At 56.2% G+C, this 16,393-nt stretch overlaps 2 protein-coding genes across 5 annotated transcripts; both read left to right on the forward strand.

Moving 5' to 3' along the window:
- Nucleotides 1-52: 52 nt before the first annotated feature.
- Nucleotides 53-6,134, forward strand: GPR162 (G protein-coupled receptor 162). 3 transcript variants are annotated; one of them, XM_039874199.1, is made up of 6 exons: nucleotides 60-514; nucleotides 2,071-2,368; nucleotides 2,727-3,371; nucleotides 4,098-4,287; nucleotides 4,886-5,037; nucleotides 5,346-6,134. In XM_039874199.1, exons 2-6 carry the CDS (start codon nucleotides 2,354-2,356, stop codon nucleotides 5,895-5,897), a joined length of 1,554 nt encoding a protein of 517 aa, XP_039730133.1. In that variant the 5' UTR covers nucleotides 60-514; nucleotides 2,071-2,353; the 3' UTR covers nucleotides 5,898-6,134. The 3 variants fall into 3 exon arrangements, with proteins under 3 accessions (XP_039730132.1, XP_039730133.1, XP_039730131.1); XM_039874198.1 differs by having other exon boundaries at nucleotides 53-514; nucleotides 2,071-3,371; nucleotides 4,886-4,974; XM_039874197.1 differs by having other exon boundaries at nucleotides 2,071-3,371.
- Nucleotides 6,135-6,838: 704 nt separating this feature from the next.
- Nucleotides 6,839-16,393, forward strand: P3H3 (prolyl 3-hydroxylase 3). 2 transcript variants are annotated; one of them, XM_039874194.1, is made up of 15 exons: nucleotides 6,839-7,511; nucleotides 8,430-8,582; nucleotides 8,938-9,139; nucleotides 9,223-9,354; nucleotides 9,834-9,970; nucleotides 10,400-10,489; nucleotides 10,736-10,788; nucleotides 10,921-10,988; nucleotides 11,125-11,249; nucleotides 13,745-13,846; nucleotides 14,142-14,292; nucleotides 14,523-14,640; nucleotides 14,714-14,789; nucleotides 15,534-15,739; nucleotides 15,810-16,393. In XM_039874194.1, exons 1-15 carry the CDS (start codon nucleotides 7,014-7,016, stop codon nucleotides 15,949-15,951), a joined length of 2,253 nt encoding a protein of 750 aa, XP_039730128.1. In that variant the 5' UTR covers nucleotides 6,839-7,013; the 3' UTR covers nucleotides 15,952-16,393. The 2 variants fall into 2 exon arrangements, with proteins under 2 accessions (XP_039730128.1, XP_039730129.1); XM_039874195.1 differs by having other exon boundaries at nucleotides 6,917-7,511; nucleotides 15,534-15,674; nucleotides 15,830-16,393.

Raw genomic sequence — 16,393 nt, forward strand, 5'->3', positions numbered from 1 at the left:
GACACACTGTGACACACGCTTCCCCCTCCCAGAACAGCTAGCTCCTCAATCCCCGAACCACCAGCTGCCTCTTGGAGCCTGTGTTCGTGTTGAAAAAGGCATGGGGTGGGGGTAGGACACGAACCATTTCACCAATGAAGCCGGTTCCCCTCCATCCTCCTCGTCCCTCCCTCTCGGCGCCTTCCTCGCCCCTCCTTCTGCAAGTCAGCACCGTCCAGTTACCCGCCCTACACTCGTCCCCCTTCCCTCCCGAAAAGCCTTCCTTCGGCCCCTGACCCAGGGCTCGCGGGCTGGACGACTCAGGCAGACAGGGGCTGGGGGAGCCCTGGGGGGCAAAGACGGATTGCGCGGCGGGCTGAGCGGGGAGTCTAGGACAGAGGCGAGGGAGGGAGGCCCGGAGTGGGGGAGGGGGAGGAAGAGAGGAGGGAGGCGGAGCTGGAGCTGGCGGGCCGCGGGAGCCGGGCGAGCCACGTCGGGAGTGCGGTCTCCAAGGCAGTGCTGGGCTCAACGAGAGGTAAGCCGACCCCTGCCCGGTCCTCCGCGGTCCCCTCCTCTCTTCCCCCAGCTGCCTCCTCTCCCCCTCCGAACAGCCCCTCCTCCCCAGCCACCTGCTGTTTCTGCCTGGAGAACCTGGTGGGCGGCAGGAGGGAGGAGCTACTTGACCTTACCCCTTCACCCCTAAGTGCGGGGGACCCCTGTCCGCCCTGGAGTCCCCAGATTCCCCCCTCCCACCTTCCTCTGATCTTTCTCTGCCCTTCACCTCCTTCTCTCTGTCCTTCACATCCTTCCTGCCTCTCTCCCTCTCTGACTCCCCATCTCTTTCTTCCCGAGCCCACCCGCTGGGCCTGGGTGAGGGTGAGTGGGAAGGGGTCCGAGGCTGTTGGGGAGGGAAGTGGGGGAGGCGCTCCGGACCAATTCCCTCCACCTCCCTCTGGCTGGCCATTGCCATGGCAACTAGGGTGTACTGGGCTTCGGAAAGAAGACAAAGGTGGGGGGTGGACTAAGACCTCTTGAGTAGGGCAAGGGTCTGAGGTTCTTCCACAGGAAATAGACCCTCCCACCGCTTGCCCTATTTTTACTCCCATTTACCCCAAAGCCATTATACCCATCCTTCCTGCCTCCCCTCTGTTCAGGGTTACACCTGATTTCCTCTTAGCCCCCTCCCCAGGGCTTCCTGAAACTGCGAGTGAGGAAATTCAGGACTATCTCACCCCCATCAGAGGGAAACTGAGGCTGAGGCAGGGGAGGAAAGACTCGAGGTCTACCAGTGGGAGTCAGCAGCTTATTGAACAATTTAGCTTTTCTTTTCAACCTTCCTATTCCCCGCTCGCTCCCTCCCTCCCTCCCTCCCTTCAATCCTCCTCCCTCCAAAGCCTCCTCTTCAAGGGTCTCTGGGCTTTACCTTCTATTTTCAGATACTATCACTTGGCCCCCTCGTTATTTCTCTTCTGCTGCAGCTCTCCTCCTTCCTCCTAGTTCCTCCTCTTTCCATTTCTGGATGCCTCTGATGTCAATGGTTTCCCTGCTTTTGGGTTCCCTAGCCCTCCCTCAGTCCCAGCCTCCTTTCGCCCATCTTCCCAGATCCCTGGTGAGCTGGAGGACAATCATGGAATGGGGAAACCACGGGCCCAGGAGCCTGGGAGGTTGGAGAGGGTCTGTAATACCATTTCCCAGTTTACCCTGAACCCTCAAGAAGAAACAAGTCATGCGTCTGCTATCAGTAGCTCTGAAGAGAGATTCAGGGGCATGAAGATAGGGTTGAATAGTACTCAGTAGGGGATATGAGAAGGAACCTGAGAATGCGGGAGGGAAGAGAAAAGGCTGAAGAGGGATGAGAGGCAGGAGGTCAGAATACCTTCTTTCCTGGAGGTCTGGAAAACAGGGCTTTTGTTTGTGTGGGGTATTTGAGCAGGCATCTAGTTTAAGGTAGGAGAATATTCTGAATGACTCCATGACCCCTAGTAATCATTTCTAAAGTTTCAAGAGAAGCGGGGCACAAGAATCCCGTTGGAGACCAATGTAGGCCCTATCTTTACCCTCCCCCTTCCACATCTCATCTCTCCCTTGCAGTTTGTCCAGGTGGCTGAGCCTCATCCCCACACACCTTGAGCCTTCCAGAAGATCCCCGACTGGTCAAGAACCAGAGGAAGAAGAGACCTGCAAGTCCTGGCATGGGGGCCAGAGCTCCCCAGACAGCCTCATAGTTGGGAAAGCAGCCAGCTTGCCTCCCCCATCAACTACAGGGGTACTTCAAGAAGGGCCCCATCCAATATGGAGGCTGAGGACCACTTCTGCTGACACCCAGTCTCCTCCCCTGCCCTCCACACCTGACCTTAGCTGGGTCAGTCATGCAATGCTGAGCAGTAAGGTGGGCCTAGGGGCGGCCTGCCTCACTACAGGGCAAGGACTGTGGGCATCATGAGGGTGTGTGTGAGTGGGACTCCTGGGTGAGACCTAGCCCCCACCCCCAGGAGTTCAAGGGGGGGTGGGGGGCTGAGGATAGGATGGCTCGAGGTGGGGCAGGGGCAGAAGAGGCCTCCCTGCGCTCAAACGCGTTGTCCTGGCTGGCCTGTGGGCTCCTGGCCCTTCTGGCCAATGCCTGGATCATCCTCAGCATCTCCGCTAAGCAGCAGAAGCACAAGCCACTGGAGTTGCTGCTCTGCTTCCTGGCGGGCACACACATACTCATGGCAGCTGTGCCCCTCACCACCTTTGCTGTGGTGCAGCTCCGGCGCCAGGCTTCCTCCGACTATGACTGGAATGAGAGTATCTGCAAGGTCTTTGTGTCCACCTACTACACACTGGCCCTGGCCACCTGCTTCACAGTCGCCTCACTCTCCTACCATCGCATGTGGATGGTGCGTTGGCCCGTCAACTACCGTCTCAGCAACGCCAAGAAGCAGGCGCTGCATGCTGTCATGGGCATCTGGATGGTCAGCTTCATCCTCTCCACACTGCCCTCCATTGGCTGGCACAACAACGGCGAGCGCTACTATGCCCGGGGCTGCCAGTTCATAGTCTCCAAGATTGGCCTCGGCTTTGGCGTCTGCTTCAGCCTCTTGCTGCTCGGGGGCATTGTCATGGGGTTGGTCTGTGTAGCCATCACCTTCTACCAGACGCTGTGGGCCCGACCCCGGAGGGCTCGGCAGGCCCGGAGAGCAGGGGGTGGAGGTGGGACTAAGGGAAGTGGGCCAGGGGGTTTGGGTACCCGGCCAGCCTTTGAGGTGCCAGCCATTGTAGTGGAAGATGCCCGAGGGAAGCGGCGGTCCTCGCTGGATGGCTCCGAGTCGGCCAAGACATCCCTGCAGGTCACCAACTTGGTCAGCGCCATCGTCTTTCTCTATGACTCACTCACAGGGGTGCCCATCTTGGTGAGATTGGGGTCCCCCCTCCTGTTCTCCCCAAGCCAGGCCCCAGCACCATCACCTGACTTCCAACTCCATCAGCCATATAGCAGCTCCATCATCCATCTTCCTCTCTTCTATCCATTCCCACTTCATTTGTGAACTCTCATTTCTATTATCCATCTTCTAGCTCCCTTTACCCCCAGCTCCATCCTCTGTTTTCCAGTTCCCGCCACTCAGTTCTCTCATTCGTGCTTCAGTCTCACTACCTGTCCTCCAGTTTCATCATCTATCCTGAGGCTCCACTATTCAGTCCCCTAGACCTATCATCCAGCGGCTGAGTGAGCTCCACTCTTCATTCCCTAATTCCCTCTGGATACCACAAGGTCTCTGATCACTCTTGGGTGGAAGCCCAAAGCTCACTCCACCACCCCAGCTTTTTGCATCCCCACCTAGTCCCTATTCCTGAACTTCTCTCTATCTTCAGGTTTACTGTATCACCTCTGCTCCTCTCTCTCTGGACCCCAGGGCTTTGCTCCAGTACTCTCCCCTGTCCTTCCTCCGAGTCAATCCCTTCCTCTCTGTTCCTCCCCTGTCCACCTCCAACTGTGCCTCTGTCATGATCCGATGTGATCCGGGCCATCCCTTCCTGACTTCTTGCCCTCCAGCTGCACTTTGTTACCGGATCTGGGGTCAAGTGGGCCCCCTGGGCTCTGAGCCCTGACCCGGCGCCATTCCCCATCCTCCCACCAGGTGGTGAGCTTCTTCTCCCTTAAATCGGACTCGGCTCCCCCGTGGATGGTGCTGGCTGTGCTGTGGTGCTCCATGGCACAGACGCTGCTGCTGCCCTCCTTCATCTGGTCCTGCGAGCGCTACCGCGCCGACGTGCGCACGGTGTGGGAGCAGTGCGTGGCTATCATGTCCGAGGAGGATGGCGACGACGGTCAGAAGAGGGACCGGGCTTTTGCTTTCCAGGGCATCGGATCCCTTCTCTGCCCCTTTCTACCAGCCCTTCTCAGCGCGGGACGGGCTGCCCTGGAGTGCCCCCTGCTGGACAGAACCTGCGCCTCCCGTGGGCTGACTCCAGGCTCCCCTTTCCCTAATCATACACCACGACCGCACCCTCACCGCTTCCTTCTGCACTGAGGGCTACCTCCACAGGGCGTCGGTTCCCCTCTGGAAGCCTACACTACCCAGTTCTGCCTTTGTCGGGCAGAATGCCCGAGAAACAGTTCAGAATCCTAACATAACCATAAAGGAAGGCTGTGGAACTAAGGGGAGGCTAAGCTTCCTAAGAGAGACCCCAGCTGTAGGGACAGCTCTTGGGGAGGAGGACTACATGTAATGAGGCACTAGGGATTCAGCATTGAACGCAATAGACACTAGGCACTCTTACTTTCCTCCTGGAGCTTACGGACTAATGGGAACAAAAGGACTCTCTGGGGAACTTATATGAAGGGCAGGAAATTTTAAAGGGGGCAGGGAGGGGTGGGCATTCCTTACCTCTAACCTCTAACCGCTCTGCCCCTTTTCTCTCCTAGACGGGGGCTGTGATGACTATGCAGATGGCCGAGTGTGCAAAGTTCGATTTGATGCTAATGGGGCCACAGGACCAGGGGACCCCACCCAGGTGAAGCTGCTGCCTGGGAGGCACATGCTCTTTCCCCCTCTTGAGAGGGTTCACTACTTACAGGTATGGGAGTAGGGAATACACCTCCTATTCTGGGTGTCCCTTCGCTACTTTTCTCCAGTCTTTGTTATCCATCCCACCCCCACCCCCATTCCCTAACCCTGGCCTGCAGGGCACATACGGGGTAGAGGAAAGAAAGGCGTGATAAGAGAGGCTCCCCTTCAGACCTCTCCGAACCAAGTTTGCCCATCAGAGGATGTTTTGCAGAAGTTTAAGGGGTTGGAGCCATCTTGCAGAATCCCCAATTTGGTCCCTGCCTCTACTCCCTTTGTCCCTGAAGCACCTCTGAGTCTACTTGCTCCTCTTCTCAGGTCCCTCTGTCTCGCCGTCTGTCCCATGATGAGACCAACATCTTCTCCACTCCTCGGGCGCCTGGCTCCTTCCTGCACAAGTGGTCATCCTCTGATGACATCCGGGTCCTCCCAGCCCAGAGCCGGGCCCTGGGAGGCCCTCCTGAGTACCTGGGACAAAGACAAAGACTGGAGGATGATGAGGATGATGAGGAGGCTGAAGGTGGAGGGCTAGCCAGCCTTCGCCAGTTCCTGGAGGGTGGGATTCTGGGGTCAGGTGGGGGGCCCCCAAGGGGTCCTGGCTTCTTCCGGGAGGAGATCACCACCTTCATTGATGAGACACCTCTGCCTTCTCCAACTGCCTCACCAGGGCCCTCTCCTCGCCGGCCCAGGCCATTAGGCCTCTCACCCCGCCGGCTCTCCCTTGGGTCCCCTGATAGCAGAGCCATTGGACTTCCTTTGGGGCTAAGTGCAGGGAGACGCTGCTCCCTGACAGGAAGTGAGGGGAGCGCAAGAGCTTGGGGAGGATCCTGGGGCCCAGGTAACCCCATCTTCCCCCAGCTGACCCTGTGAACCCAAGTGGGCCTGCTGAACTCAGAGGAGGGTTCCTGGGTGCATAACTTCTCATTCTGGCCCTGAGCCTAGGGCAGCTGCCTCCAGATCGTGGGGAGCTGGACGCTGGATCTGGGTTCCTGGAGCCCCTGGAGCCCCTGGAGCCCCTGCTGTCTCCCATCCTAGTGACAAGATGCCCTACTCACCTTCTATCACCCCTAGTAAAATGTATTAAAGTTTGAAGTGTTACCATGGAAACCTCTGTGTCTAGTATACTATGGTGCCAAAGGATATGGTCAGAGGTTGGGGGGTGCAAGAGTTCATAAAGAACAAAATAGAGCAGGACAGTGGACAGAGACACAGAAATACCCATGGAGAAAGGCAAATATGCAGAAGGGCTTAAAAAAGCATCTTGTGCTGGGATGCATGTAGAGTTACTTGAGTTTGCTGGTTTGGGGTGTAAAGGGTCTTTGTTCAGATTTGTGAACTTGGTTTTAGAGTGTTACTCTATCCCCATTGCCGCAGCTCCCCTCCTTCCCCCGATCCATGTTAGGGCCCACTTTCTGGGCAGGAAAAGGTTTGGGCCTGACTTGGTGTCACAGGCCTGGAGTTTGCTCTCCTACATGCTGCATTCTAAAGCTCTTTTTCCAAGTGTGTATGTGGGGGTGGGGGATGGGGGAGGCATCCACACTCCTTGTCCTGGCCCCAAGAGTGCAAGGGAACACAGTGGCAGCAGTGACTCCCACCCCACGGGCCTCAAGAGCTGGAGTCTAGGGTCCTAGGAGATTCATGGCGCTGTCTCCCGAAGCACCAGGCCTGCTCCAGTTCAGTCCTTTGCCTTCCTCTCTCAATGGTCTGCTTCTTGTTCAGTTCTCGTCCCACACTGCACCACTCGTCTTAAAGACCGCTTTCTCCACTTTCTGCCAGGTTCCTTCCGACTTCTTTCGTATACTGGCCGCTCCCAGGGTTGGGTCTCGGCCCCATCGGCTCTCTTTGGCCCTGCTCATTCATTCCTTCTCCCATCCTCTCCCCCTCCTTTCCTTCTCTCCTTCCTTTCCCCTCCCTATCCCTGCCCCCTTTCCTCTCTCCTCTCTGCTCCCGCATTTCCCTTCGGCAGCCTCCGGCGGCTCTGGCACCATGCTCCGGCTCCTCCGCTTGCTGCTGCTCCTGTTGCTGCTGCCTCCCCCCGGCACCCCCGAGCCCCCTGGCTTGGCCGCTGTGTCCCCTGGTGCGCCCCCACAGGCCCCGGATTTGCTATACGCCGATGGACTGCGCGCCTACGCGGCAGGGGCCTGGGCGCCGGCGGTGGCACTGCTGCGGGAGGCGCTGCGGAGCCAGGCGGAGCTGGGCCGCGTGCGGCGGGACTGCGGGGCGCGCTGTGCGGCGGAGCTGGGGGCCGCGCTCCCTGCCGCGCCCCTAGACGTCCCGGGGCCGGAGTCCCCGCCCCGCCAAGCCCCCGGGGCCTGGGAGCGGCTGCTGCTCCGCGCCGCGCTGCGCCGCGCGGAGTGTTTGAGCCAGTGCGCGGCGCAGAGGCTGGGCCCCGGCGGCGCCGCGCGGTTTCGCTTGGGGAGATCGCTTCGGGACGCTTTCCGCCGCCGGGAGCCCTACAACTACCTGCAGAGGGCCTACTACCAGGTGCGCCAGCCGCCCAGGCCGTTTGCGGGGTCCTGACCCGATCCACGTCGCTGTCCTACTTTCGCTCCCCAGGAGGGGGAGGAATGCCAGCACCAGGGCTCGGGTGGGGCGGTGGGGGGCGGTCGACGGCCCTCTCCTTTCGATAGACCCTTACAAAATCACATCCAGTATCCGCTGAAGTCGTAGAGAGACAGCTTAAGGGAGAGTGCGAGCAAAGTTGGAATGGGGGGCGGGGAGGGGTCACAGCTGCAGAAGTAGACCGAAGCTGGGGGGCGGGGGGAGGCTGAAATCTTAGCCGGTCTTACTACAGTGAGTGAGCGCCGCCTCTTCCTTGGGATGAAGCGGAGCGGTAGGGGGGCGAAACCCGCCACTGGACGGAAGTATGTGGTGGGGCCGGGTGAGTGAGGGGCAGAAGGGAGCCAGGAGGCTCAAAGGAGTGGGGGCCATGGCAGGCTGGGTGTCTGGGGGTGACAGAGGAGGGGTGACAGTGGACACTGCGCAGCTACTGGAACAGTAGCTGTTGTCTACGTGGCTGGGGGTGGGGGGATTGCTGGTCACACACCTCAGCTCAGGGTCCTAGAGACCTGCGGGTTTTGCTGGTCACTCAGGTCTCCCCCGTTTACCACCTCACTTAGGCATCACTTTCACCTTCTCTCCCAAACCGAGGCCTCTCTATTCGTATCCTATCGACTCCAAAGTCTTCAGACCCCTTGCCCTAGCTGCCAAACTTCTGAGAGCCCCAACATACTGGTGTCTAGGGAGATTGAGAGGTAGGCAGTTCTGACAAGTCTCTCAGAAAGCTCTGAAGCAGACCCAGGTGTGTGCTTCTTGGGAGGTGGGGAGAGGGGAAAGGCTGGCGAAGGGCAGAGTCTGACACCCCCACCTCAGGGCACTGACTCCCCCCTTCCTGCTTCTCAGCTGAAGAAGTTGGACCTAGCAGCAGCTGCAGCCCACACCTTCTTTGTAGCAAACCCCACACACCTTCAGATGCGAGAGGATATAGCCAAGTACAGACGTATGTCCAAGATTCAGCCACAGAGCTTCCGGGACCTGGAGACGCCCCCATACTGGGTGAGACCTTCAGCAGGATCCCTGACCCACCCCCAGCTGTTTACTAGCAGAATCCACAGGCCTCCCTGGACTGTGGCCCTATGTATCTTGGGCATCAGGAGATCTGGGAACTGTCCTCTGACCCTGGATGGAGAGTCCTTCCTTGGGACTTGGTTTTCTTCCTGAGGATACCTAAAGTCCCCTGTTATAACATTCCGATTCTGAGGCCCACTCCTGTCTTCCCCAGGGTGAAGTGAGACCTGCACTCCATGCCTCAAATGAGACTAACACCCTTCCCCTTCTTTTTACCTCTGGATCTTGTTTGGCACTCCCTCCCCCAGGATCTCAGGTGACTGACCACTCCCCTCTCCAATAGGCAGCCTATGACTCTGGCCTAGAGCTACTGGGGCGCCAGGAGACAGGACTGGCACTGCCCAGGCTTGAGGAAGCCCTGCAGGAGAGCCTGTCCCAGATAGAGAGTTGCCGGGCTGACTGTGAGGGGCCTGAGGAGCAGCAAAGGGAGGAAGAAGAGGAGGAAGGAACTGGGAGCAAGGGGGGCCTCTATGAGGCCATTGCAGGTAAAATGCTGGGAGAGTGAAGGGTACCTGGTACCAGGGGGAAGAACATGACAAGCTGAGTGACTTGAGTGTGTCCTCCGCAGGGCACTGGATTCGGGTCCTGCAGTGCCGGCAGCGCTGTGTGGGGGACACAGCCACACGGCCTGGTCGCATGTTCCCTGTCCCTGACTTCCTTCCCAACCAGCTGAAGAGGCTGCACGAGGCCCATGCTCAGGGTCAGTTGGGGAAGAGTGAGCCCTTGGGGGTGTCGGGTTGGAAACAGGGAAGTGAAGTTTTGTTTCTGATGGTATCCTGAGCCCTGTCTCTCCATCCCTCCCATCTGTCTCTGGACCTGTAGTTGGTCAGGGCTCCATGGGGACCATCGCTTCCGGAGGACTTTATCTTGCTTTCCTTTGGCGCCATTGTAGAAAGTTCGGGAGATGGGTCACAGGGCTCCTTCTCAACTTCCTTTATTCTCTCCTCTCTTCCTCCCCTTTGAACTCTGCACATTCAGCTCAGGTATGTTTGAGTAAGCTTTGGAAAGAAGCAGTAGTGAAGAAGCATGTCTGCCAGGGAATGGGGCCTTTGGAGTTGATTGGCATTGGGAGACTACCTTTTCCCGGTCTGGTTCTGACCTATCATTGCCGCCTCTGCCCAGGGAACAAGGCTATTCTCAGTCTCTATACCCCACCCTACTCTGTTGTTCCGTCTCCAGTGGGGAATCTGTCCCAGGCGATGGAAAATGTCCTGAGTGTCCTGCTCTTCTACCCGGAGGATGAGGCTGCCAAGGAAGCTCTTAACCGGTACCAGACTCAGCTTGGGGAGCCGAGACCGGGCCTCGGGCCAAGAGAGGTAACCCCACATACTCTTACCCTGTGAGGTAGCCCTAAGTCAAACAAGTATACCTGAGCAGTAACCTGGATCTCACCCTCCATTTTTGCCTAAACACTCTAGTCACGAGAGGCCACCCCAAGTCCAGTATTGACTTGTCTCCAATCCCCACTCCCCACTTCAGACACTACTTCTGAGTCCAAACGCCAGCTCATCCCTCTTCTCTTAACCTTATCCCTGCCTGCCCCCACCCTATGTACACAGTTCTCCCCCAGTTTGAGCCCAGATGCCTTGAAGCTGCTGAGTTGAATAAAGAGGCACGATGAAGTGTTTCAGAAGCATGCAGGCTGTCCTCCAGAACTTGGGGCTGCCCTCCTCTCCTCCAGCCTTAACGTCCGTGCCCCACTGAACTTCTCCTTGTCTCACCCCCTGCTATCCACCCCACCTTAGGACATTCGGCGCTTCGTCTTTCGATCCCTTGGAGAGAAGAGACAGCTCTACTATGCCATGGAGCACCTGGGGACCAGCTTCAAGGATCCTGTGAGTAACTCCACTTCTCTCCATCCCACTTCCATGTATAAAGCTCTTAAAATAGCACCTGGCAAATAGTAAGTGTTTTTTTGTTGTTGTTATTATTCTTATTATTACAGAGTTTGGCCCAGTTCCCAGGGCTTTTCACACCTTGCTCTCTGGAAGCAGGAGAACCTTAATGTGGTAGTTCAGAGTCTAATGTCAGGGATCGGGGCTGGACTTGGTGGGTGATGGCGCTTTTCTTGACTGTTCTAGGATCCCTGGACCCCAGCAGCTTTCATCCCTGAGACACTTAGAGAAAAGCTCAGGTAGGTGATGCCTGTGGCGGGAGGGGCCTGCCTGAGCTGGAGGGTGATGGAAGGGGTCCTGGGAGGCTGGGTCTGGGGAACATGGGTCTGGACTGGTCTGTGCATCCACTGAGCATGTCTCTCACCCCTGAGAGAGGATCAAGAGCAGCGGTCTTGGGACCATGAGCCTCCGCAGCAGAAGCCCTTGACTTATTGGAAAGGTAAGTTCCTGGGAGAGTAGAAGGCAGGAGCCTGGAGGATCTGGGACCTGCCAGCCGAGGCCTGCCAGCTGGGGCTACTGCGGGACTTACCTTCAGGGGACCCTCAACTCCCTCTGACTTGTCCCTTCCCCTACAGATGTCCTTCTCCTAGAGGGAGTAACCCTGACCCAGGATGCAAGACAGCTGAATGGGTCTGAGCGAGCAGTGTTGGATGGTCTGCTCACCCCAGCTGAGTGTGGGGTGCTGCTGCAGCTGGCCAAGGTAGAAGACCCGTGAGTAGGTGGCATAGTTGGCTAGTGAGGAGCCCTCAGGCGCGGCTGCCTGCTTCCTTGCTCTTGGCTTGCCCCATGTTCTGCCCCCTTTGATTCTCCAGTGGGGACTGGGCCTGCCACTGCCTCACTTCTGTGGACAAGTTAATTTTTCTCTCAACTTAGAGGGCATGGGGTGGACATTCTGTACAAAGAAATTTTGCTAGAAATTGATAGGAAGAACAAAACAAAACAAAAAACATAAAAGCATAAAAAAGTGTGAGTCTGCAGGTGTAGATTCCTTGGAATGTTGTGGCCTGGCTGACGGCTCGCTGGATACACAGGCCTCTTTTTCCACCCGTTGCATCCCCTCCTACTTAGGGTCGAATGAGCCATATTCACCACAATGAGTCTGACATTTTTGAAGCTTCAGTCCTCATTCTAGGCTAGTGTTCCTTCAACACACACTCTTTGAGTACCTGCTCTGTATGCAAAGCTTCTAGGTTCCAGGGAGAGGTAGGTGAACCCTGCATTCGGGAGCTCCCTGTAGAGAGAAGGAATCATATGTGGAGACGCATAATTAGAGCCGCTGCCCTAAGTTTGCTAAAAGAAGTACCTACCTCATACTCTTCCAAATAGAAGTACCGAAATGCAAGGTCATAGAAGGCTTGGGTTAGGGGGTGGCATTTGAGATCCATCTTAAGGATGAGTTAACCAGGCAGAGAATGGGAAGAGAGTCAGGCTGTGAGGGAGAAGAACAATGTGTATTCTGGAAACTGCAGTGGAACACAGGGGTGAAGGGCATGGGCCAGCCCCCGCAGTGACTACCTGCGTGACCTTGGGCAATGTATTTTAACATCTATGAATCTAATTTTCTCATCTATAAAATGGAGCCAGAACAGTGGTTTCTTCATAGGGTCGTTGTAAGGATTAAATGAGTTAGTACATGGTAAAGGTCTTAGAAGAGTATAGAAAGTGCTCAGTATTAGCTGTCACTGTTATCATCAGGCTGTGTGTTATTCAGAGATGTTATAGGGGAGACACCCAGAGGTGGAGGCACAGGAGAGATGGTGAAGGGCCTTCTGCACCCCACCAAGGAGTTGGAACTTTATTTGTAGATGACGGACAGCTTATTGAAGGATTTAAGGAGGGGTTGGCTTCCGTGTTCCTGTGCAACCTCCAAGTGCAGAGTCTGGAGTCACCACCGTCTTGTGGAATTGGTAGATCCCTCTAGTGGCAGTGTAGAGAATGCGGCGGGAGAGGAAGGCCAAGGAGGAGACCCCGGGGCGATGCAAGAGTGCCACTGCCCGGGGTCAGGTCCTCATTTCAACAGAACGGAGAACGGGGACAGATGAGAAATATTTAGAAAATCAAAGGTAGAGAAGTTAAGGACTAAATCTCTGTGGAAGATGATGAAAGAATAGCATCAAGGATAACTCCCAAGTCAGACCTTTCTGTTCCTTGATCACACTAAACTCGTTCTGGCCTCATGATCTCTATACGTGCTGTTTCTGCCGCCTGGAACATTTTTCCCTCAGATATTCAAGTGACTTCTTTATATCATCTGGTTTCAAATTAAATGTCATCTCATCAATTAGCTGTCCTCCAGCCCCTGCCTGGGCATTCTCAAGGTGATAGCCCTGTTTTCATTTTCTTTGTAACACTTATTTGAATTGATCTGGTTTGTTTGTTTGTTTTTGTTTATTTTCTGAAAATATAAACCCCATGAGAGCAAGGACCTTTTCATGATCACAGTTGTCTCCCCAGAGCCTAGAATAGTGCCTGGCACATAGTAGGTACTCAGTACAAATTTGTTGAATGAATGAATACAAGAATATAAAGTTAGGCTTGAATGACAAGGTGGTCTCTCAAAGATGAGGTTTATATATGGAGTAACTAGGTAGTGGTACTTTAACTGAGTTTCAACGCAGGCAGAAGAACAGTAGTCAGGAAAGGGATATCCAAATACTAGGAGACCCCAGGTGATGACAGTCATGTAGGTGGCTGTGTAAGTGGTACATTGCATCAAGGGTTCTCATGTTGTCCAAGAGCATGTCAAGAGTAAAGATGTCAGAGAGAGAGAGAGAGAGAGAGAGAGCTTGGCTGGACCTGGCCTGACTGCTGAACTTCCAGCTGGGATCCTGTTTCCAGAGAGATTCCTCTATTCTTGGCTCATCAGGGATGAATAATCAAGCCCTTCCTGTCCCCCTTTCCCTGCTGTCCTTACCCTCTCACAGGCCCCTTCTTCACTCTGATGCTCTCTAGAGGTCTATGCACAGATCCTTCGGTGAGCGGGATTCCAGATCTTGACCAGATAGTGACAATACAGACATGAAGATAGTCATTCTCTGGGGAAGGGCAGCAGCTGAGGAAAAGGAACCACCAGAGAACTCTGGGAGCTTCCAGCTTCTTCTAGAGAAGGATAGGTTTAGCCCTGTGGGCAGTGAGGTGGGATGTAGTCTGAGACCGAAGGACAGTGACTCCAGAGTCACCTCCCTCCCTATTCAGGATGCAGCTGAGGCTGGATCCAGGTCTGGCTATCGAGGCCGCCGCTCCCCTCACACCCCCCATGAACGCTTCGAGGGGCTCACGGTGCTCAAGGCTGCACAGGTGAGGGAAGAAACCCCCATGCCCTGGTCTGATGCCCAGAGCTGGAGAAGAGGGTATGCAGGAGGCTGGGCACCAGGGCCTGGGCTTCTGCTGTGGAGGGGCTCTTCTGAGAGTCTTTGAGTCCTCTGCCCAGTGTTGAAGAGGGGCTATTCCGAGACCTCAGGGCCTGAGTTCTTGTCGTGGAGCCAATGGAAGGAGCAGTTGGTGCCGATGGACAGGGCAGGCTGCTGAAAGACTCCAAACCCACCCCTCCATTGCCTCCCTCCTTTCTTGCCCTTCCTTCCACTGTCTCCAGCTGGCCCGGGCTGGGGCTGTGGGCACTCAGGGTGCTAAGCTGCTTCTGGAGGTGAGCGAGCGTGTGCGGACCTTGACTCAGGCCTACTTCTCCCCAGAAAGGCCCCTGCATCTCTCCTTCACCCACCTGGTGTGCCGAAGTGCCATCGAAGGTAACTGCCAGGACCCCCACTGCTCCTCCCCAACCTCGGGCCCCTGCACACCCTCAGCATCCTCAAGGTGTGCGGGTTCTTCTTCACTCCTGAAAGACTCTGACTCCCCTGCCCAGGTTGGGGCCTGGCCTCTCTGCCCAGCTGTGACCCCAGAGCTGTAGGGTGAGCGTGGATGGTGGTGGATGGTCATGGAGGCATAGAAGCATTCACCACACCCCTTTGCTTCCTAGGGGAGCAAGAGCAGCGCATGGACCTGAGCCACCCGGTGCATGCTGACAACTGCATCCTGGACCCTGACACTGGAGAGTGTTGGCGGGAGCCCCCAGCCTATACCTATCGAGACTACAGGTGGGTAGCCCCTCCAGGGTCAGGCAAGTGGGCCTGGATCGAGATCTCACTGCCTCTTGTTTTCCTCCCCTAGTGGACTCCTCTACCTCAACGATGACTTCCAGGGTGGGGACCTGTTCTTCACAGAGCCCAATGCCCTCACCGTCAGGGTAAGTGGGGTGGAGGGTGGGTGATGGGACAGGGAGCCAGGCTGTGGGCTCAGGATTCAAAACAGAAGGTTCCCAGAGGCAAATGCAGGGAAATGGCTGGGGCCACCTTAACTCTTTCCTTTCCTGCCCTCTCCACCACTTGTCTGTGTTCAGGGGTTCTCCTAGCAGAGGTTGATTATGTCCTCCAGGAGGTCCTGAAGTGGCCCCTCCAGACCTTAGTTCCAGATAGAAACTAGGGGCTAGAATTGGGTAGAAGGAGAGGAGCAGTGATTTCTCATCATGTATTACTCTGTCTCACCTAACTTCCTCCTTCTCTGCTCACCAGTACCAGCTACCTATAATCCAAGCCCTGCTTGGGGTGGAAAATGTCCCTAAGATCCTTATCCCCAGTCCCCAGAGTCTGGTCCTACACTCATTCCCACAGATTGCTTCATACACAGTTCAAAGGATTGCACAGGAAAAGTCAGGGCACTGGGGGTGGGGGTGACGGAACCAACGGGAGACCCTTTAATGGAGGCCCCTTCTCCCTTTGGCTCCAACTCCTCTAGCCTCAGTCTGGCATTTGTGCTCCCCAAGTGGAGGCCGATTTTCCATTTGTCCCAAGATAGACCCTCAATTAAGGAGTGGGATGTGATGGGCAAGAGAGCTGACCTTTCGGTGCTCCCTGCTCCATCCTGCGCTAGTAGTCAGGGCCAAGTTCTCTGAAGGCCTATTTCTGAAGCTGAACCTGTCCTCATCCTCCAGGCTCAGGTTCGTCCTCGCTGTGGACGCCTCGTGGCCTTCAGCTCTGGTGGGGAGAATCCCCATGGTGTGTGGGCTGTGACGCGGGGCCGGCGCTGTGCCCTGGCGCTGTGGCACACGTGGGCACCTGAGCACAGGGAACAGGTGAGGAGGAGCAGGCATAAGAGGGGATATCTCTCCTGGTGTGTGAAGCGTGGGCAGGCTGACAGGTGAGGGACAAGGACTGAGATGACTCAGGGAGGGTCGTTGGGGCAGGGCGAATGGAGGGTATTGGGTCAGACTCTCTTCCCACCTCCCAGGAGTGGACAGAAGCCAAAGAGCTGCTGCAGGAGCCAGAGGAGGAGGAGGAGGAGGAAGAAGAAGAAGAAGAGGAAGAAAAGGAAAAACAGCCCAGCAGAGACCCTTCTCCAGAGCCCCCTAGCCGCCGGCTTCAGCGAGTCCAGGACAAGTCTGGGAAGCCTCCTCGGGTCCGAGAGGAGCTATGAAGGCCTGAGCCAGCTCCTTGGGGATGTGGCCACTGACTTGTGAAGGGCTGCCTTGATGCCAGGACCCACAAGAAGCTCCCATGTGACAGGAGCAGAACAGTGAGCTCTCTGTCCCTGTACCCCCACAATCTTGGGGATCACAAGGACTGTCTAGTACTGAACTCAGAGGACACTGCACAGACCAGCCTAGAGCTCACCAGGTCTGGGGAGCCAGGCCTGGCCCCAGTTGATGGACCTCCTACCCTAGGACAGGCAGAAGACACAATGCCTCCCTAGAAAGAAATGGCAGGAGATGGGGCTGACTGCTTCATATGAAGAGAGGGAATAACGCTCCCAGCCCCCTCCCAGCCTGTCAATAAAGAACATGAAGGTCCCTCA

This window comes from Pteropus medius, unplaced genomic scaffold (assembly GCF_902729225.1).
Source record: "Pteropus medius unplaced genomic scaffold, Ma_sr-lr_union100, whole genome shotgun sequence".
In the NCBI taxonomy this organism is placed as follows: Eukaryota; Metazoa; Chordata; class Mammalia; order Chiroptera; family Pteropodidae; genus Pteropus; species Pteropus medius.

Coding starts and splice junctions, on each gene's coding strand:
- P3H3 (XM_039874194.1), top strand. CDS start 7,014: ATGCTCCGGCTCCTCCGCTTGCTGCTGCTCCTGTTGCTGCTGCCTCCC. Junction 10,490..10,735: donor GGACCAGCTTCAAGGATCCT/GTGAGTAACTCC, acceptor TGACTGTTCTAG/GATCCCTGGACCCCAGCAGC. Junction 11,250..13,744: donor TGCTGCTGCAGCTGGCCAAG/GTAGAAGACCCG, acceptor CTCCCTATTCAG/GATGCAGCTGAGGCTGGATC.
- GPR162 (XM_039874197.1), top strand. CDS start 2,505: ATGGCTCGAGGTGGGGCAGGGGCAGAAGAGGCCTCCCTGCGCTCAAAC. Junction 3,372..4,097: donor TCACAGGGGTGCCCATCTTG/GTGAGATTGGGG, acceptor TCCTCCCACCAG/GTGGTGAGCTTCTTCTCCCT. Junction 5,038..5,345: donor AGAGGGTTCACTACTTACAG/GTATGGGAGTAG, acceptor TCCTCTTCTCAG/GTCCCTCTGTCTCGCCGTCT.